This window comes from Martes martes (genome assembly GCF_963455335.1).
Source record: "Martes martes genome assembly, chromosome: 15".
In the NCBI taxonomy this organism is placed as follows: domain Eukaryota; kingdom Metazoa; phylum Chordata; class Mammalia; order Carnivora; family Mustelidae; genus Martes; species Martes martes.
Genome location: NC_137903.1, coordinates 6,544,513 through 6,565,960, shown reverse-complemented (window position 1 = coordinate 6,565,960; position 21,448 = coordinate 6,544,513). Strand labels below are relative to the sequence as shown.

General features: G+C 58.8%; 2 protein-coding genes across 5 annotated transcripts in view; one reads left to right on the top strand and one right to left on the bottom strand.

Moving 5' to 3' along the window:
• Positions 1 to 307: 307 nt before the first annotated feature.
• LOC308355608 (carboxyl-terminal PDZ ligand of neuronal nitric oxide synthase protein-like) overlaps positions 308 to 21,448 on the bottom strand; it is a 259,956-nt gene continuing 238,815 nt past the window's right edge. For all 3 annotated transcript variants that reach the window (XM_080823936.1, XM_080823937.1, XM_080823938.1), the window contains exons 9-12: positions 19,099 to 19,264; positions 17,773 to 17,925; positions 4,139 to 4,430; positions 308 to 3,345 (exon numbers count right to left, since the gene is read on the bottom strand). In XM_080823936.1, the coding sequence (XP_080680062.1) occupies positions 2,871 to 3,345; positions 4,139 to 4,430; positions 17,773 to 17,925; positions 19,099 to 19,264 (1,086 nt within the window). In that variant the 3' untranslated portion in view covers positions 308 to 2,870. The remainder of the gene's footprint in view (positions 3,346 to 4,138; positions 4,431 to 17,772; positions 17,926 to 19,098; positions 19,265 to 21,448) is intronic.
• On the top strand, positions 8,888 to 11,497 carry SPATA46 (spermatogenesis associated 46; the record flags this gene model as incomplete). Of its 2 annotated transcripts, XM_080823940.1 has the most annotated exons (3): positions 8,888 to 9,084; positions 10,272 to 10,385; positions 10,971 to 11,497. In XM_080823940.1, the coding sequence occupies 3 exons, from the start codon at positions 8,982 to 8,984 to the stop codon at positions 11,495 to 11,497; spliced, it is 744 nt and encodes a 247-aa protein (XP_080680066.1). The 2 variants fall into 2 exon arrangements, with proteins under 2 accessions (XP_080680066.1, XP_080680065.1); XM_080823939.1 differs by lacking the exon at positions 10,272 to 10,385 and having other exon boundaries at positions 8,982 to 9,084.

Here is a 21,448-nt window from a genome sequence, read left to right as displayed (position 1 = left end):
AAGTCACGGCCTAGAGGACAATCCAGGGGTCCACTTGCATCTGTCATGTCACCCCTCCAACAGCCACATGATGGTCAGGTTGGAAGAGAGATGCCAGTTAAGGGGACTCATGGAGGGGGAAACCTGAGATCGCTTCCCCCGAGGGCCTCCGGTGGGAGGTCAGCAGACAGTGCCCACCAGCCTCAGGGTTCGACCTCTGTCTCACCAGCCCGGGCTCCTAACCCGAAAGGCCAGTGGTCTCCCGCCAACAAGCCAGCCTGGAGAAAACCGACCACTTCCCCTCAGTCCGGAGAAACCAAAGCCAACGGACGAAACCAAACCAGATCGTTTTATTCTGCAGTTTCCTTCTACCAGAACACTACTAAAAATATAAATATAAAATCTCTAGAAAATACTCAGATCTGTAATCTTCCTCTCCCAGCCTGGGGCCAAGCTCTTTGTTCTTTCAAAGCCGATGGGCCATATGCCCATTTGCCGTCATAGCGTCCACGTACGTCGCACAGACACCTCTCTCTCTGTGCAGGGGAGCGTGCCACTCTCCTGCCAGGTTCTGGAAGCTCACCTGTGATTTATCAGGGGAAGGCTAGGTGCCGACTAGGGGTACAGTGGGGCTGGGGGTGGGTAACAGGGAGGGAAGAGACTCTGTGCCCCCAACTCCCTTATGCAGGCTCAGAAGATAGGTCCTTTGTTTCTCATTATCCTGCCCTTGCGTCGACCAGACCACCCAAGTGGACCCCGGATCCCTGGGCTAACACTGAGTCTGAGGTCCGGGACCTCGGCAGGGGCTGGGTGCGGCATGGAGGGCAGCGTGCTTAAGCCAGCCCAGGGTCGCCAGCTCTCGGCACGACGGGCCGCCGCGTCACCTGGCTGGGGCCGCCCTGATCTCTGGGGCAGAAGCCCCAGGGGCCAAGGCTCCGCTAAGTTTCCCACCGGAAAAGCAAACAGATCTTCTGGCCTGGAAGCTCCCGGCACACGCCCTCAGGTTCTCTGCCCCTGTCCCCAGCTCTGTGTTGGGTGCAAAACCCCAAGCTGTTCTGGGAGAACTCACGGGCTTCCAAACGCTAGTCCCGAGAACTTCAGAGTCTCGGGGTCAGAGATCGTATCGTGGTGATGTTCTTGGAGGAAGGCGGCAGGACCTGGACCTTCAGTGCCCGCCCTGCCCCCGGTACCCGGCCTGCAGAGCCCCTCGTGGGAAAGGGAGCTGAGGCTTTGCCAGGAGCGTGAGGTGCAGCCTGGCTTTCTGGGGCAACGGAAGACGGGGTTCAAGACGGGGTTCAAGACGGGGCGGGAGGCTGCAGCAGCAAGAACAAAGGGCCGCCGGCACCCTGCTGAGCCGCCCCCCACCAGGCTCCTGGCTCCCAGGTACAGAGGAGTTTGCTTGGATGTCTCCCACGCAGAGGTGGGGAGGGCGGGGAGCAGGAACTGGGTGATGGGACAACGTGAGCAGTGTTGGGGGGCAGGGGGAGCTGAACAATGGACAGAAAAGGGGCAGCAGCAGGAGGCCCAAGGGGAAGACTGCCCACTGGCTGCCACGGCTGGACGGGCCACGCCAGGCTTCTCCAGGCAGCCGGCCACCCTGTTCAACAAAAGGGAGGTTCTCTTCTTGCTGCAAAGGCCCCCAGGGTTGGGATCGCCCCCCGACAGGGTCTCCTGGCCACAGGAAGACAGCATGACAGGGTCCCTGGTGGGAGAGAGGAACATAAAAGTGGGTTAACCCAGAAGGGCAGGCACCGGTTAGGGTTGGATGAACCGGGTTGGTCCCAGACATAGATCCTGAAGGCCGGGATGCAGAGAGGACCATGTGGCATCCAGGCCAAGGGAAGGCAAGGCAGAGGCCGCTCAAGGGAGACACAGGCCATTTGAACACAAACGCAAACACCTCCTACCTGGTGAGAGCGAGTCTGTCCCACGGCTCCTGCCACATCCCAGTCTCACGTTTGTCACCCCGGCTCTGACACTTACCATACCCGGACCCTACCTCTGCCTCATTTCAGACCATGGGGTGGTCTCTGAAAACTGCTCTGAGCCCCCAGCGGCCGCTCTGACCTCCTCCTGTCTTCTCCGCGACTTCAGCCCCAGGTTCTGTTGGGGCCTGCCGCCTGGACGCCAAGTTCCCGGGCCCTCCCCCAAAGCAGGATGGTGGCCCGCTCGGCTGCCTCTTCGGGGCCCGCCTAGCCCTGTCCTCATGCAGCAAGGGTGCCCCGGCCTCCCTTTCTGCTCCTGGAGCCCACGTGTGCCAGGTCGTACCCCTTTCCCCCAGTGCCTCCTCAGTGCCTGGCTCTGGGCCCCGTCTTGGGGGGCTTGGTGCGTTCCCCAACTGGCCAGATGGGAAACACCCCAAGAACTGCCGGCGACCAGGCTGCCTCCAGGTCTCACGCCTGGTGTCTCCTCTGGCCCGCACCCAAAGGGCAGACGCAAGGCAACCACCGGGGGCCTCCGTGGTCTCAGGACCGGGCGGAACGGTGGCTGGGCGGCACTCAGGGTAGGGGCCTTTCCAGGCTGGGCCCATCATCAGCCAAACCCATCATTTCCCACCCAGCCGGACTCCCTGACCTGAGGCAGGAGAGAGGAACCAAACTGTGGAAGGAGAGGGGCAGGGGCACAGTGGGAAGTCAGGGCAGCGTGGGAATAGAGGTGTTCCAACACCCCGCGGGGCTGCAGCCGGCACCCAGAGGACCTTACAGAAAATGAGCCTTTGACAAGGACAACTGAGGGACTCTTGGCCCTGCACAGCCCAAGCAAGGGGTCCGGCTCTCTGCTGATCTCTGTACCAGGGAGCAAAGGGCACACAGAGCCGGGGTGGGGGGCTAGGGGGACCAGGGAAGGAGATGGCAGAGGGGAAGGGGGGTGCTTGGCAGGAAGAAGAGGCCCTATTCAAAGGAGAGCAGGTCTGGGTGCGGGCCCTCGTTGTCAAGGCTGGAGGTCCGTGCCCGAGGAGGGGAGCTGCCGTCCTCCAGCGGCTCGGCCAGGCGAGGGGGGCTCGGGCTGAGTTTGAGGCCGTTCCTCTCCAGGAGGCCCGGGGAGGAGGCCCTTCGGCACTCAGTCATCTTGGGCTTGGGTTCATCTTGGCCGTCCTGGTGAATCAGGTCAGGCACGGACAGGGAAACCTCTCCATTGGGCAGAGCCTCGCCCTTATCCACCATTTCCAGGGGGGCTTCGGGTGGAGCAGTGGGAAGCGGGTCCTGGGGCTGCCCCGGAGACAGCTCTGTCCCGTACTCCAGGCTGCTCAGGACGGGCTGTGACGAAATCAGCATGTCCTGCGTCGTCTTCAGGGCCCGAGGGGTTCGCTTCCTGGTGATGGGAGGTGGAGGATCCAGCCGAGGGAACGCATCTGGCGGGGCCGACCTGGGGGGTCGATGACAACAGGCCCGGGCGCTCTGAGTATGCTGAGACCCCCGTGCCCCATGCTTGCTTCTCCAGCTCCCACCGCACAACAGCTCGCCCACCCAGCAAGCGCACCCTGCTTGGTTTGCTCTGTGGGTTGTGGCAGCTGAAGCACGGCTGCTTTTCCCTGGTGACCCCGTCCTCCCCCCGTCCTCCCCTCCGCCCCCTGCCCGGTGCTAACAGCAGCTACGTGTTGCCGTTGGGACCACCGGCGAGCTGTGTCCCATCAGAACTTTGCCATGAGCCCTGTGGGGGACACTGCCCCCCGCTGAGGGGCACAGCAGGTGTGGAAAACAAGGCCTGGAAGGGACCTGGTGACCCCAGCAGGCTTCTCCCTCCCCTGCCCCCGTGGGTTCCATGGACGCCCACGTTCCTTCCCTACCATAAGCAGAGCAGCGGCTCGAAGCTGTGGCTGGGTGTTAGCAGTCACCCTGGGAGCCTCAGGCAATGCTGGGGTTCAAATCCAGCTGTGCCCGCTACTGCCTTTGGAACCTCACCCCTCTGAACCTGGTTCTGTGCGAGATGGAAACCATCTGGGCCGCTTCAGGGGTTAGGGGAGCTTGGGGCCCGGTGCCTGTGTGCGCCGGACAGGCGCTTGGTAAACTTTGGCCACGGTGACCCGGGGGCAGCCGACAACCAGGGACACAGCCCAGCTCCATCCTCCGCAGGGCGAGCTCATGTCCCCGGCTCAGAGCTGCTCTCTGGAGGCCCCGGGTCAGTCCGGAGCTCTGCTGGCCCCCCCACCCGCACTCACCTGGCCTCCTCGCCCGAAACCCCGCCGGCCAGCCGGGCCCCCGCAGTCCTATTGATCTCCATGGCGCCTGCACCGTCCAGACTCGAGGGCTCCTTTCTCCGCAGGAAGTCATTGACTTTGGCCCCCACGGCTCTGCCCAGGTTCTTAAGATGCTGACTGCTGCCCACCCAGACCCCCGACCCCGGGGCGGCCGAGCTGGGGGCCGCCAGCCGGGACAGGTGGGGGAAGGAGCAGCTGGGCTGCAGCTTCGGGGCATGGGCGGCGTTCAAGTTCTCGAACATGCCGTGGTCCACTGCAAACAGAGGGGAAGAGGGCTGTGGCGAGCGGGGGCGGGCCACTCGGCCTCTTGCCCGCACACCGCACCCACACCTGTCACTGCTCCAGGCTTTGGAAACACTCGGGAGAGAACCTGCAGAGACGCTCTCAACCCTTCCGCGCGGGTTTTCCTGATGGGATGTGGGACGAGCCACTCCAGCTCCACCCCGCCCGGCCCACTGGTGACGAGCTCCAGCCTTAAACCTACCACTTCCCCCCCAATTTATCCCTTTACACCTGCCTCCTTGACTCCCGGCTTGACCCCTGACCTTGGGGCCACCGAGCCCTCTGAAGAAAAAATGACGAAGAAATGAACTATGGTATTTTCTGCCACCGTGAACACAAGCTCAGCAGACGCCGGCACGGGGGCCGAAGCCGGGGGAGGCTCGAGTGGGAAGCCCCCCGCTGAAGGCCACCCGTGGGGCACATTTTCTCTGTGGGTAAACAGGCTCCCTTTCTCCTGAAGAGGAACGTGGGAGCATGGATGGCTGCGTGCAGAGAGAAGCCGGGTGGGGGCTCCGGACCGGCTCACGTCGAAGCCTCGACGCCCAGGGGGCAGGAGGAGCCTGACCACAGCCTCACAACAAGCCAGCGAGCTGAGCCACGGGAGGAATCCTACTTATGGATGGGAAGAACTGTCTACTGGGCCTGAGGTCACAGGGCCATGACCGGAGGGGCTGAACGAGAACTCCGCCGTTCTCGCCCTCTCCACGGACTTCCCGTGGCCTGGGGTCACGGAAGAGCAGCCTCGCAGACAGCTCTTCTCTCCGGAACTTTGGTCTGAAAGACTAACTCCAAGGGCTACAGGTAGACCCACCAGGCTGTCAACAAGGCCACGTCTCATTCACCTTCGTATCCTTAACAGCTAGCCTGGTTGGGTATACAGAAGATGCTCCATAAATCTCTCGAACTGCCAGACCCATTCTGCAGACGGGAGAACCACAGAGGTCCAGATCATAGCTCCAGGGGCTGTCACTGGAACGAATGGTGCTTGGGGCTTTAAGCCACGCTGTCCACATACTTGTATCAGGGTGTCCCGCCCCACCGGGAAGCCAAGCTCGATCCTCCAAAGACAGATCCGTTCTTTGGGGCCTTGGAGGCACACGTGAGGTTTCTGTCCCTACCACCTACTCCAGATACTCTGCCGATCTGGGGGAAGGAGAGGTAACACTTGAGCACAGACTCTGTTTTTGGTCTCCACCTCCAAGTGCCTACTCACGCTGAGCCTTCCCAAGAGTAAGTGAGGTTGGGGTGTGCTGCTACTTCTGTTGAACTTGGCATCAAGTAGCTCTCTCTGCCCCGCACTGCTGAGTCCCCGGCCCGGGGATGCATCTCCCTTTACTGCGGTTTCAGCAGACATACCCCTCCTGTACCCATGAGCTAGAGAAGCCCTCCTGTAAAGGTCTTTGGGCGGCAGCAGGAAGCCGCAGGGAGCGGAGCGGACGAACCCCACCCCCAGGTCTATGCATCTGCTGCGCACAGGGAAGGCACCACAGTGGGGGCCGTGCTAGGGAACTGGGGTAGAACCATCCCGGGGTCTGGGGCACAGAGCTGACTGGGTGAGGTGGCCTGGGCTCCAGGTGTGGCCACACCGCACCAGCAGGACTTCCCGCCCAGCCCCCAACGGGGTCATCGGCTCCTGTGACTCTACGAAGAGCGCTATCTCGCCACACCATCACCCGCTTCTGCATGCTTCCCTATCGTGTCCTGTATCCTAGCTCTTCTTTAATCATAAAATCTGTGAACTTGCAGAGAAGCCCTTGGCCATGAAAGCATTTAACTATTTCCCTCCAAACCAACAAGTGTATTTGGGCCACCATGAAACCAGGGCAAGTGTCCAAAAGAGGTTAGCTGGGGAAGGCACCCCCCCCACCCCTGCCACTTCCTGACATCCAAGCCGGTCTCCTTATTGGTGTCAGGTGAATATACAGAGCAGACCTGCTCATTTCTGAAAGTGTAAGTAAGTAACCAAAACAAACCCCAAGTGACTCGTGAATTGTGAGTTCCTCTTATCTGGAAAACTTCCTAATAAGCAGAAGTAAATACAGGATCACGCCCCATTGTAGATTTCCTGTACTTCTTGCTCGCTACCTTCCCAAATGTCTATGCTGAATTCTTCAGTAATTTAAAGAAAACCTGTCCTATGTGCTCTTTGCAATTCCCTGCGTCTTTCTGACCAATGCACCTCGTCTTGAAAACCAAGTGGGGAGCTCCTGGAGGAGACGCAGTATCCCCAGTGATTTTTTTTTTTTTTTTTAACTTTCTGGAGCACTCAGCACAGGGCCTGGCACAAGAGTTGGCCATTTAGTAAGTTTGGCTTAATCGAATGGGCTTTTGAGAGGAATCCTTAAAACCTGACCACATTACGGGCCATCGGTGTAGAGAAACTGTTCCCGAGGCTTTACCATTTACAAAAGCCACTCATAACCTCCTCTGTCGAGGTCAGCCCAGGGACAAGCGGTCTGCTCTCGGACGTGGGGCTCCAGCGGGGGCTTCCTTCACTTCCACACCCTCGGGTGTGCCATGAGCACCTTTCCTGCTGATGGCACTAACCACCCCCACACTCCGTCCTTCCCCCCAGACTAGATGCGGGGTGGTTCAGAACGTAATGATGATGATGGAAAGAAAAACAATGATTGCCCAACCTGGTGGCCCACCCCGCGACACCCCCACATGCACACGTCCGAGCAGAGCCAAGCATCTGTGACGTACATCGTCCATCAGAAAGACGGTCTCTTACCTGTCCGAGAAAGGAGCTCGGAAAGCAGGTGGGAAGCAAACGAGAGAGAGACACATTTTATGTAGTGGCCGACCACTCTGGGACAGTCACCTCCTGCCCCCGGCCACCAGCAACAACATACCAGGAGGGTATAACATGCAAGAAAACCCTGGACAAGCAGGTTCCCATGAACTCTTCAATCCCTAGACCGGAAGTGTCTGGTTTTTAAAAACTCTACAAACAGGCACCGAGGCAGCTTTGCGTGTGTTCCCCAGTATTTTGAGCCTCCATTACAGGAAGTCTGTCTGATGTTCCCAAGCTGGCAGTGGAAAGAATTCAATGACCCCCCTCCCACTCCTGCAGGATGAAATTCAAAATCTTCTGGATCCTGTGTGCGTCGCTCATTACTCTCCTGTCCCATTTCTGTACACAAACCACCCGGGTTTAGACCATTCCAAGCGTCTAACTGAGTAAAATAAGAGGACACGGTGGCAGGGAGGTTTTCCTGATGCTGCACAGGTCGCTACCGGCAGAGCGGGGTGAGAACTCATGAGCACACCAGCTCCCCGGACCCCAGGATCTTCCTCTGCACCACAAGGGACAAATCAAACCGCCAATTCCCTCAAAGCTGCCCAAGTCCACGGTATCCACTAACTTCCAACGCCTTCTAAGTCTCCAAGCCAGGCTCTGTGGGAGGCAGTGAGGTTCTCCACCGTGTCCTGCAACATTGAAGTCCTGCGGGCAGACACCAACAGGAAAACGATTCTGGGCTCTCACACCCGGAAGCTCACTCGCACATGCACGTGCACCACGACTGGGCCACGTCTCTCCACACAGGCCAAGCAGACGCACAGTTAGATCAAATGCACTCTCTGTACCTAGTCTGCACCTGTTGTGATGCTCTACAACGGGGCTTATCTTCAAAATGGCGGGATCACCTTTCACCCTTACCCAACCGCCCGCAGCAGGCTAGGCAGGGGTGGGACAGAAGCGAAGCAGAGAGGGGAAGCAACCTGGCCACTTGGAGTTCAGTACCCCCGGCAAACTGCTCATAAGGAGAAAATGGTGTTGAGTAAGCCGCCTGCTTGTGTTGTAGTCATTTGCTACAAACAGACAGCACCACCGTTTAAAACGTTACCTGGTCCCTATTAGGCAGTGCACGGAAGTATTTAGGCACAAAGGGCCATGATGCTTGTAACTTACCTTGGAATAGCTCAGCAAGCCAAGTGTGGGGCGGAGGGAGGGGGACTGACAAAGCAAACGGGCAAAATGTTAACCATAGGAAAACCCGGATACAGAATGCACAACAACTGATTTTAGTTTTGCAACTTTTTGCCACTTTCAAATGATTTCCAGAGAAAATGTAAAAATTATACTCCAAACTCAGAAGCAGAAAGAACAAAAACACCTGATAGCAGAGGTGAGGCCGATGACGGAGAAGCTCAGCGAGAAGCTTATTCAGAGGACAGAGGGCCCCAGAGTTGGGGGGTGGTGAGAGCAAGGACACAAAAGGACACCGGAGATCACCGGGATGGGGGTCAACAGATTACATCGTGGTCACATCTCTGCCACAGGCTTCCTTCCCCCTGGGCATTCTCAATCAAGGCAGACCGATGAGGGATGACAAGTCCAAAAACCTCTAAAATTTAAGAGACTCCACCCTTCTTTGAAAGGGATGGCCTGGCCAGCGAGTGGAATCATGGGACCCTCTTGTGATGTCAACTGTACTCAGAATGTCCATCGTCTGGACAACCCAACCAGCCTCCTGGGAGCCGATGTGTGATCTCCATACCCGACGGGAGTCCGAATATGGAGAACTTCTCACTCCTCAGCATTTCTGGACCTCGACTCTCTTCCTCAGCCCTGAGCACTTTTCCCGACGTTATGTCCTCACACGCCACCAGCTTGCCAGGTAAACTCTGGTGCCACTAGGGCCACAAAAACGTGGTTTTTTTGGAAGCTTTTGAGCACTCTACCAGATGTTACAGGACTACGATTTAGTGAGAAAGTCAAATTACACATGGGGAGAAAATAATTTTTCAAAATGCTGCATTCATGGTAAGTAATTCCTGCTGTTTATTCATTTCTGGCAAGGGAAGGGTGGGGGACACACTTGTTGTCCAGTTTTTCTTCCCCTCTAGAACCTCAGGTGACCGTCTCTGTAGGGCAGGGACTTGCTGAGGCCCTGCTGGGACAAGCCGGAGAGGAGACAGGCTTTCCACCCCATCAGCAGGAACCTAGGAGGCAGGGTGCCAAGGAACACCGCAGGGAGTCGAGATGGACTAAGGCCTCGCTGTTCCCAGGGTGGTCTGCGGGCCTCTCTGTGGGCCTCCCCTGGGAGCTTGTTAGCAATGCAGGAGCTCAGGCCGCCCCCAGACGCGCTGAATAGGAACCTGCATGGGTAACAAGGCTTCCGGGTGGTTCCTGGAGAGGTGTGCCCGTTACAGCTGGAGGAGGCCAGCCAGCTCTCCTAAACACCCGTGTGCCTGTCCAGAGGACCCTGACACAGTGGCTTCCCCGACGGAGCTCCGGTTCCACTCTGGGATTGGAGGCAGGCTGGCTTTTTACCAAGCGTTAGCAGCCATCAGCGTGTTCACACGGCCAGGGTCCACCTGAACACTCCTGGGTTGTGGGCGGGCAATGCTTTCAGTTGGAGAAACCACGTAGCTATATGGAACACAGCTATGTGATCCGTGACCAGACTCCCTCCCCCGGATCCCGGAGCAAGCTCCGAGGCTGGAACACAGACAGACAGACAGACAGACACACACTCACACAAATGCACACACAGACCAAGCTGCAGGAAGGTCAAGAGAAAGCTGGGCGGGGCAGAAAGCGGTCATCTGGTCTGCATCTAAAATCCTCCCGTGGAGAGAATCTTTCCCAGATCGCCATGAGAATGCCCCATTCGGATCTCCCCAGGATGCCACCCCGAACAGTTCTGCTTATCTGGGTGCAAAAGAGGGCGCTGTTTGTCTTCAGCTTTGCAATGTCATAAGGTCCCAAGGTAGAGCCTCTAGGTACGTCTGGGGGGTTGGTCACCAAGAAGAGGACTCCCAGCCGCACGCGGCTCACCAGAGCGTTTCTGCCCTAACCCAGACATTGCAAAGACCGCACTACCTCCCGGGGCGTCCAGCCCAGCTCAGGCCCTGCCAGCCCAGTACCACAGCAGCGCGTTCCGCCTCGGGGTGCAGCACCCGGGGTTCTCTCCAGGTGAGGCCTTCTCTGCTTTGGGCAGGCACCTGTGAGGAGCTGGAGGAGCAAGGCTGGCCCCCTACAGGAAGGGTGCTTCCCCCGCCCCCGTCCTCTCCTTCCTGGTCCTCCCTCCCGCAGGCCCCCGCGGGCCCCGTCTCCCGGGCTGGGGGTGAAACCGCAGCTTCCGCCTGCGGTGGGCTGTGGCGGGCAGACAGACAGGGAGGCTGGGACAATGGCCGTGGCCACGGGGTGTGGGAGAGGGGCGCTGGGAAGCCCCTGAACCACCTGCCCGCCCGTAGAGGAGGTGGAGGCGAGGCGTCTGCCGGGGCAGAAGCACCTAGTCAGGGCCGAGGCTTAGGGAACGCAAGTGGAGCCTCTACCCCCGACACCCAACTGCCACGGGTGGGAGCAGAGGAAGGAGGGTCTCGGGCGGCTCTCGCCACCCCGACTCCTGCCTGCCCTCAGACCCGCAGCCGAGGGGGCGCAGGGAGAGACCCCCGGACCACACCTGACTCCTGCCCGCGTGCCTTTCCGCTTCTCCCGGCCCCTCCACCCCTGGCCACGCTGGGGCCTTGCGCTCAAACCCAACCCTTTCCTCCGCAGACTGCATCTTGAGGGACCCCCAGAACGGGGAGCAGCTGAGGCGGAACTGCACCATCTACCGGCCCTGGTTCTCCCCTTACAGCTACTTCGTCTGCACAGACCAGGAGAGCCACCTGGAGGCCTACAGCTTCCCAGAGGTGCAGCGGGACGAGGGCAGGGGGGACAGCTGCCTTCCCGAGGACCTGGCTGAGAGCATCTGCTCGTCCTCTTCCTCCCCAGAGGATGCCTGCCCCCGAGAGGCCAGCAAGAAGTCTAGGCTCGGCCTGGACTCCACGGACTACATCACATCCCAGGACATTCTCACGGCCTCCGGGTGGCACCCGGCCCAGCAGAGCGGCTACAAGTGTGCGGCCTGCTGCCGCATGTACCCCACTCTGCACTCCCTCAAAAGCCATATCAAGGGGGGCTTCAGGGAGGGCTTCAGCTGCAGGGTGTACTACCGCAAGCTCAAAACCCTCTGGGGCAAGGAGCAGAGGGCCCGGCCCGGGGACCAGCTCTCCTCAGGCAACGGCCAGGCCTTTAAGTAGCCTGGCTGGGGGCTGGGGGCTGGGGGCGGCAGCTGTCCCCTTAGTGGGCGCCTCAGGTAAAGCAGGGAGGAAGCCCGTTCATGCCTCCAGAGAGATGTCAATAAACCCAAGTTAGTCACAGCCTTCTGTCAAGTCCCGGGTCACCCGGATCCACCTGTGGTCCTTCCCGGTCCCCATCCCATGCCCCCTTTGGCGAACGGTCGCCGAGCAACAGCAGGTCCCCCTCGCTGCCCCTCCCACCTTCCCTTCCCCTCTCCTCCTCAAGTTTGAGAAGAGCCTCTCTAGGGGCACTTTTCAAAGTGAGGTGCCCAGATCAGCAGCGTCAGCAGCGTCAGCATCCCCTAGGAATCTGCTAGAAATGAAATCTCAGATTCACTGAATCAGAAACTTGGTGGGGGCGGGAGCCTGGCCGTTGGGCTCTCGGCAGCCTTCCGGGTGATTCTGGGGCAGCGCAAGCATGAGAACGCGCCTCGAAGACGCTGGCTTACAGGCGGGTCCCCCTGTGGTCAGTTCCCCTGCGGGAGAGCTCGGCCGGAGGGGAGGAGAGTGATCGCCCTTTACTGCGGGCACAGGGAGGCTCCCCGCCCCCCCCGCCGCAGCACCTCTGTGCCCTCTGAAAGCTTCTCGGCTGTTAGATCTCCCGAGGGGAGGAACAGGGAGGACCACACGGCCGCCTGCGTAAGGCAGGAAAGAGGCACGTGGGGCCGGGCGTACCCCCACCCCCACCACGTGCCCCACGACCCTTCGCTCGGAAGGGGCACGCTTGCTGAAGCACAACAGACTTGCTTCTGACCCGGGGGGCGTCCATACCTGGCCGAGCGGCGTCAAGGCAAAGCAGGCAGGGACACGCGTGAAAACGCGGCTTCCCGTTACCGAGCAGCGCAGCAGCAGGCAGCCCTGGCGGTCATCCCATCCCTGAGACAGCCTCACTACCGACTCCGACCCAGCAACGTGGCTGAACACCAGGGATGTGGGGAGGGCATCTGTCTTACCCATTACGTGGTTTTAAAAAAAGAAAAGAGAGCTGAATGCTTAATGGTCTTATTTTTAGGCCTTATTTACCTCTCATTTCAGCTCCCTAATGTCTCAAGGGGGCCCTCTCACCGCTGTGGGGCATCTCCTTTTCTGCGGCCCCCAACACCAAGCCTCCCTTTACCTCTGCCTCCCCCCGGCCCCCGGTTGGCCAACAGGTTGGGGTGGAAGATTGCCCCTTGCCCTTCCAGGGGTCCCACAGTGAGGCATCTGCTTTCTGCTTCAGCGGACCTGCTGCGTATCCCTGTCCTGCTTAAATGCCGGTCGTGGTTCTTTTCTGAGAGGCTGGGCTCGAATCCCATCACGTCCCACGCGGCGAGACCCCCACCTGCTACCATCCCAGCCAGAGTCCAAGAGGGTACTTGTACTGTGGACTCCAGACCCCCAGCCTGCCCAGTCCAGGGTGGGTGGTCTCTCTGGGGAGCCCAGACGTCACCCCCTGGACCCCTCAGGGGAGGGTAGCAGAAGGATCCTCACTCTGATTTCCTGTTTCCCAAAATGCAAAAGTCACCTACGCCCCTGAAGACCTCCCCTTCCGTGCATCCCCGCACATGTAGGTCCCCTCGGTGGGGCCCTTGAGAAGGGAGCAAGACGATGGACTCACATGGGGGCCTCGTGGCCTTCCTTCAGTCTGTGGGAGAATCAGGAGACCTCAGCTCTTGTCTGGCCTCGCACTGCCTGCCCAACCCACACTCCCTCCTGCAGGGTATCTGTGTCACAGGCACGGAACCCGTTAAAGACAGCAAGCCATCCTACAGCCGGGGTCTGAGCAGGGGGCGCACAGCACGTGCCGAGTGCCCGGCAGGGGCTGGAGTTTCGTGTGAGGTTAGGCGCTCTCTGCCTTTCACACATTTACCAGCATCGTTGGGAACCCCAAGAACTTTCTCAGTGCAGAGTTCCAAGAGAAGTTTCAGCATGCAGGAAATGCACACAGCCCACAAAGGCACGGACCACGTGGGCACCCCCCCCCAATCAACTAGCAGGTAAGCTCTGTGGTGCCCTAAGCCCTTGCCAGGTACTCTGCTCCATACTCGGAAAATGCCAGCTCATTTACTCATCATTACCGCTGTACGTGGTCTGTTTTGTCCCCATTTTACAGATGAGAAAAATGAGGCTCAGTTCCCTCACTCAGAAAAGGGGCAAAGGTTGATCAGATCCTCTCAGCCTTCCTGCAGAGTTGGCCACGCCTGACAAAGTACCAGGCCAGCAGGCCCTCTGCCTTCGAGGGGGCTAAACATCCTGGCCAAAGTAATCTGGTTTCCATGATGTCGGCTTTTCGAAATCCTGCAGCTTCTCTCTCTGATGCTCTTCCCTCGCTAGCCTTCCTCCTCCCTCTCGTGACGCCTCCTGGCAGGAAGGCCAAGTGCCCGAGAGCCAGCACCCCTCTGCCGAGCCGAGCGACAAGGGCACCACCATGCCTGCAGCCAGGTGTGGGGACGAGCCCATTTTGACTCTGGGATGGGCATTTCAGGAGCGGGGCCATTCAGAATCCTACCTACTGCGTAGTTCGGACATTTAGTCAGGGAGTCCAAGAAATTTTTTTTTAAGATCTAAGATCTAGATGATCTTAGTTATAGCTGGAAACATCTGCGATGTCGTACTTTTTCAAGCGCTCAAAATGTGCTTATACGCCAGTGACATCCGCAGTGTGAAAAGACCCGGGCTTGGGAGAGTCTGGAAACAGGCACGAGCCCGGGACCTCTGAACCTCCGGACTACTGACATTTGGGGCCGGATGATTCTCTCTTGGGGGGTGGGGGGTGCTCCTGTGTGTTGTAGGATGTGTAGCAATGTCCCTGGCTTCTACCCACTAATTATCAAACGCATCCTTCCCCCACTTCGGTCAAACCAAAACCGTCTCCAGACACCACCGAATGTCCCCCCGGGGAAGCCGCACTGTCCCCGGAGAACCACGGCACCGCCGCCTGATGAGCAAGGCTGGTCTAGCTAAATCGCACCTGAAGCCACCACCTTCCTCCCCCGTTTTCTGACCACCACCACCACCCCTGAGAACAGTGGCTCGCAGAGCTGCTGGCTGCTGGCTTGGGAAGTGGGGTGGAAGTGAGGGCAAGTCAGGGAGCAGATAGAAGCAGCAAGAAAAGACCATGGAAAAGCTTTTAGAAATAAGAAAGGTTTATTTAGCAAAAGCCACTAGACTAGTGACGACATCCAGGGAGTAAGTGCACTTTACATGAACAGAATCTTGTCCCAGAGAGTTGAACCGACAGAGTTAATGACACAAGAGTTTCAGGAAGCAGAGGGCTCGGTTGGTGGGGCGAGAGGAGGGGTCAGGCGAAGAGGAAATCAAAGGAACACAAGTGCTGAACAGGAGCGGTGGGGAGAAGGGAAGCGACGGAGGGGCTTCACAGAGAGCGTTGGTAGAAGCAGGGATAGAAGGAGTATCGTTTTCATCCCAACACGCAGTCTGTTCTGTGCAGAGAAGTTCTTTGCTGGCTCCGCACCTGGGAGAGCCTCACGTGCCCAGGACTCTGCCGGCCCCTGGGGGGAGGCTGAGGCAGGCGCCAATAAGGTAGGTGCCGCCCGGTGTCCACTTGTCCTGTCTACAGGGCAGAGCAGAAGGATGAAAAAGTAGGAAGGCAGCAGCTGAGTGAGCGGAGGAAGAAGCAAGGAGGGAGGAGAGGGGGACGTCGCTGGGAAAGCAGGTCTGCGCTGTTCTCTTTCCTGCCCGGTGGCTGGTGACCCGTCAAGGCCCCTAGTTCCATCCTGTCTCCCGTCGCCACACCCCAGGCACACTGGGGACGGTGCAGACACGCAAACCAGCGCTCCAGGGGAGGCCCCCTCTGGGGGGAGGCTGGGGCTGAGGCAGCTGGAAACCACCGCGGAGCATCGGAGGGCAAGGGTCCTGGATGGGTCCGCAGTCGGCGGTACAAACAGCCTCTTCAAATCCTTTAATCTCTCCTAAACTCCCTTTCTTCTTTCCCTCTGCAAGCTTCTCTAAACCCTTCTGAAACTACTCCCCACCCACCCCTCGCCCTTCCCCACCCCAGCCCTCCCTCTCCCGCCACATTCCACAAATCCAGTGGCTTCACACTGGGCTCCTGCTTACACGCAGCGGGCCTCGAGAAGCCAGACCCTCCACAGTCCTGAACGCTCCAGAAGATTCTACCGCTCAGAGAGGCTGCACCCAGGGGAGGGTCTGGGAAGCCGGCTCTGCCACACCGGATTCCCAACACCTCCTTCATTCTGGGGCTCTCACCTTCCTGCTGCTTCCTTGTGTATCTGGACCTATTTCATCCAACGGCTAATTAGAAAAGACAGCGAAATAAACAGAACCACCCCTCTCCAACTAAATACACCGTTAGGAAAAACAACACAACTCTGCTGTCGTCCAAACGCCCTGAAGATTCACACACTCTTCTCTCTGGTCACTTCTCACACGCCCACACACACATACTCACCTTTCCTCACACGGGTATACAAGCCTATCTGTACACACGTGTGCACACACATCCGTCCACACCCCATCCTCTTTCTGCCAATACCCTGGTGTGCCCAGGAAGGCCACCATAAAGCTACGTGTATTTCCTTTCCTTTGGACTTTCTAGTGTAGAAGAAACCCAGCTATTTAAGAAAAGGGCTATGCTTTCATTTATATAAATTATAAAGCAAGGTCGGGGTTGAAGAACTCTGTGTTTTGGGCAACCCCGTCCTTACCACCACCGAATCCTCACAGAATACCGCAGTCTGGGTTTGTTGCTCGTTGTCCGGGATGAAGACTTACTTCCCCACGCACAAGACCCTAGCAACGGCTCGGCTCTCCCTCGAGGCAGCTTTAAACCTGCTACAGTCACTCGTGGCCTGACTGTCACAAAGGGAGCATGGCCTCCCTGCCACGGTTGGCCGGCCGGCCGAGACGGCGTTCTCTAGACAAGGCCTGGATGGTCAAAGACGGGTCAAGAGGGGACAGGGCTGTGGTCCCTGACCAAAGTGGCAGTGATTCTGAAGAGTGGAAAGAAACAGTCTCAGCTACCAGCTCGCGTTTGGTTTTCTTCCTGCAGTAAACGCTAACCACTAACGCCCAGCAGAGGGGACGGGTTGAGAGGTAAGGCCAGGGGCTCGGGGGCTTTCTCCAAGGGGAGGATGCTGTACAAGCCTTGGCCGACATGGACCCTGAGGCAGACACGGAAGGGAGAAGGAGGCAGCTTCCCAGCCTCCATGCAGAGGAGCTGGGCTTGCAGGCAGGACGGGGTAGGGGGGTAGCTCCCACACTGAGGAATTGGACCAACATCATCTGGGGCCCCAAAGGGGCTGCCCTCCCCCAGGGCTTGCACTGCAAGGGCCTGAACGATGTTCAACTCCCAGTCTCCCTCGGAAGTAACACTTCACATCCAGCTAGAGCAAACGTCCAAGTTCAAGTCATCCCAGAGCTTACCGACATGACACATCCCAATTCCATGATGGCGCTGAGAGCCCCACCCCGTCCCTCACCACCGGGGCGTTCAACCTGTCATCTCCACAACCGCCTAGAGAAGGAATTCCTTCCAGAAGGTCAGGGGAGGGTTAGGCAACTGGTAACATCCTGGATATCCAGACACACAGGACCTGAGCCGGCACCTGATGGCTTCCCTTTGTCGTGGGATCGGGAGTTGGAGCGGGAGGGGGCTCCCCGGGCCACCCCGGATGGGACAGAGCAGAGGAGTCTGATGAAACAGCCCGCACGTGGCAGGTCCTTGGGCAGCCTGGCGGTCCGTATGAGGGACCCTCTCCCGAAGCCACCGGCTCTGGAAGGCCCTGCCCTCCCCTCCCAAGTCACAAGTGGGAGAGAGGGGCCCACTGGCCTCTGGGAGTCCCAGTACTCCCCCATCGGACCCTCCAAAGCAGAGTCGTAATTCTTTCCTGAAACCATAGGCTCTCTGGGGCCCCCGGCTGGAGCCAAAGTCGCTCGTCCTCCCGGCGCTCACCGCCCTCCGCCACTCGGGCATCCTCGGCGGTGCGCCCGGCCCCGAGCCCCTCCGGCCCTGCACCCGGCCCCCGGCCCGCCCTACACGGCGATCTCATCATCCAGGCTGTCGCCCAGCTCCTGCCTCTGCAGGACGTTGAGCAGGCGCGGCAGCTCCTCCTGGGACCACGAGTCGCGCTCCTCGCTCTCGTCCGTGTTGGACTCGTACTCCGAGGCGATGCCCGACTCGCGGAACTTGAGGAGCTCCAGGCCCCCCAGCAGCGGGCCCGCAGGCGGCGGCAAGAAGCGGAAGCACTCCAGCTTCACCAGGCAGTCACGCCTACCTAGGGGGCTGCCGGCGGGGTGGGCCAGCTCAGCCAGGCCCGCGCCCGGGGGCGGTGAGGGCAGGTCCTCCGGCTGCGGGGTTGTGGGGTCGCAGAGCACCGGCAGACCTCCGGAGCGGAAGGTGATCTCCAGCAAGCTGTCCTGGGAGCCCACTGGAGGGGGGACAAGAGCACAGCAGCCCCGGTTAGCAAGGCGGCCGGGGGTGGGGGCGCGTGGTGGGGGACATGAGCTGGGTACAAACCGAGAGGGCCAGAACGGGGTCTCGGTAAACAGAGACGGAAGCCAAGAGAGGCTTCCAGCGGGGAAATGCAGGGGCTGTTCCCAATCTGTACCTTCATGCCGCTTAAAGCAAGAGTCCCAGCCCTGCCCAGACCTACTGATCATGACCTCGATGGGCTGGACTTGGGAATATTCATTTTTTTAAAAAGCTATAGGGGATAGGCTGAGGAACTACGGGTCTCACAGGAGACACATTTGTTTTGCCGTCAGACCTGGGTTTGAATCTTGGCCCCACACCTTGCTGGTTCTGGAACCTTGAGCTGCCTTCACCTGTTTGAGACTCTCTCATGTACAAAATGGGCATAACATCTGCGACTCTAGGGGTTAGACAACATCCTGCCCGTGAAATTCTATCACAGCCTCTGGCACGGTAGATGGCCAGTGGCTCTGTGACCAGTGCACACCAGGCCACGGGTCAGCACGAGGGAGGCCTGGCGAAGTGCTGCCCTCTCGAACCTCCCAGGCCAGCCCGGAGGTGGCTGGGCATCTCAGGCCGGGCGCCAGGCAACCTCCGCCCGCACCCAGCCATGCTATCTGGCCAGTTCTTTTCTGTCTTATCCACAGAGCAGACACCTGCTACCAGCATGTTCGATGCCAGAGTTGTAAACTCTCTAGCGCGGGGGAGGGTAAGCTCGCGTGTAGTGTGAAGTCTCCCACGGAGCCCCCAGGCAGCATGACACCTGACAGGTGCTCAGTCTGTTTCCACTGGAAAAGCCCACGAAGAAAGAAACAGACTGACTGCCTTATTAGGACGTGGAGTGTCTGAGCCCCTTTCGAGAGGAGCCTGGATGAACATGTGGCAGGGACTTCCAGGGACGTTCAAGGTCAAGCCTGGGCTAGAAGGAGCCACGCTCCTCTCTGACTCTGCTATTTCACTGTTCCATGAACTGTATGGACGGGACAAACGGAGCCGCCTCTATCTTCCGCTAGAATCCCAGGGTAGGGCAGGGGCCTAAGAAAACCCCACCAAGAGCTTCAGGGAGAAGAGGAGGCATTTTCCAGAGCCTCCACGGAGGGAAATGAGGCTGGGCGGGGCCCCCACTTACTGGCATTCTGTCCTGACAGCTTCAGCTCCAGCTCCTGCACCTGCTTGACCAGCAGAGAGATGTGCTGCAGCAGGTCCTTGTTCTGCAGCAGGAGCTGGTGCACGCGGGCCTGTGCCTCCAGCCGCGCGGCCGCTTCGGCAGCCAGCTGGTCCTTCAGCAAGTGAACCTGCAGACGGGAGGCGGAGAAGACGGAGAGGACGGGACAGAGAGGAGTCACCGGGGTTCCGCGGGGACCAGAGACACCTGCCCTGTTCAACTCAACACAAAGAAGCCCTTCGGGCGTGGAGTGGGGACTTGCGCTTGGAATTCAGAGAAGCAGCCCTAAGAAGCTGGGTCACTGGCCCTGGGGGTCTCTCTCAATGTCCCGACTGAGGGCCATGGTGGGTCACTCACAGACCCCCTCAGAGCCCAGCACCCAGAGCGAGAGGTACACACGAGCCGAGCCCCAGCCCCTGCCCCCCAGCCCTGCCAGGAGAGTGTCTCGACAGTGAACGCGTTCCTGCCATGTAGAGGGAGGGATCTTCTTCTCCTCGTGTCTTTTAAAAGAGAAAAACAGAAATGGATATACGGGCACAGTAGCGAAGAAGAGAGTCACAGCAACCCCGAAGTGGCCTTTCCTCTCCCCTTCCTCAGGCCCACATGGAATGGGAAACAGGAAGCCCCACAGATGCCCTTTCCTAGTGCGGGGCTCATAGTAAAGTCTGTGCTGTCGCCTCTGGGGGGCCACTTTCTTTCCCGGACTGTCCATCCCTCTTCATTGCCAGGTGCTTTACACCTGCTAGCGGTCAAACGTCTGCTGACTGGTTCACAGGAGAGCCTCCTCCCGCGAACCTGGAAGGGTGGAAGCCAGCGGTTTACAGAAGAGGGGGGCCCTGTGGGAAGAGGGGGACCTCCATCCCCTCTCCTCTCACAGGGGAGCAGCTGGCAATGGCGCACCCAGCCTGCTCGGGACCCCGGGTCGGGGTCTGTTCTCGGTGCGTAACAAGGTACAGAGAGAAAACACAGCGGGAGATGGGGGGTGATCGTGTCCGGAGTCTGGCTTGAAGAAACAGAGTCACAAGGCAACAGCCGTGTTCACGCACATGCGATTCTTGCACTAAGTGGTGGATAAAAGGGTCTCTGTGGAGGGTTTTGGAAGGTCCCTGAAAAAAGGGAGCTAATGAATTTGGCTCAGACCAAGGCAACTTACGGGTAAGAGGCTTCCTTGGACTAAAGCTACGATGTGGACAAAGTCAGAGGCAGGCTGACGGGGGTGGGGCAGGTGGGGCAGGAGAGGGGCGGGAAGAAAGAGCAGTTGGTTCCGACGAGATGTATTTTCTCGGGGAGGAACAGGCTGTATCCACCCCGTAGTCTGGCCAAGGGACCTGCCCAGCCTAGCGCCCGCGCCTTCCAGCCACCGGCACTTGGAGAACCACACTGCTGGATGCGGCAGCGGCTTCCCTCCTGGCAGATCGGAGGACCTGACCTTGCAGTTGCCTCTGCTTCTAAGTGGGAGCCGCTAATGAGATTAGTTGCCACTTTCCATTAGCGGTTCCTAAGGCTGGGCCTGTCTCGCCCCCGGGGGAGGATGCCTAAGGAATGCGAAGTGAGTCTGTCCTCCATAAGGTGAGGCTAAGGACACAACTGACGTTTCGGTTTAGAAATCAGCCTCCTTTGCTGCCCTGTATCAACTACGGACAGATCTAGAGAGCGATGAAAAGAGGGAAAGAAGCAACAGTAACATTTTAATCTGGGATCAAATGGTGGGCGGCTGTTAAGCCTTTATCTTCTTTGGAAACTGAGGCATGGAGATAGTTCACCTGAGACCCCCACCCCCCCGCGGCATTTTCCTGATTCTGAGAACCAGGACAGTTGCTGTGGGAAGATCCCGGAAGGGCCCCCCCGAGGAAGGGCCAGCGTTTAACCTTCCATCTGGTAATGTGACTGATTCCAATCAAGACTATCATTGAAAGGGATCTAGTGAGTAGGCAGAGTTGTTCATTATCCATTTTCTAGTTTCTTTGGAATGAAACTGAAGCATTAGGCAGAAATTTGGAACAGAATTTTTCAATGCGCATAAGCAGAAAAAGCACAGAATTCCGTCTCCTGCTAACCGGCACCTACAGGAGGGGGGCTCCCGGCGTGCACACCATGGACTCGGGCCTTGCCCCCTGCACATGGACGTCCCAACAGACAGGCCAGTTGAGAGCACTAGACCAGGGGCTGGGATGTTCCAGACTATTGGTGACTCTCTCTGCCACGGAAGGTCATTCCCTTCTACGTGGACCTCACTTTCTCCGACTCTCAACGGAGGGTCCTGCCTAGAGGCTCAGGCGACATAGGATTCCAGCACCAGGGCCACTCGTCAAAG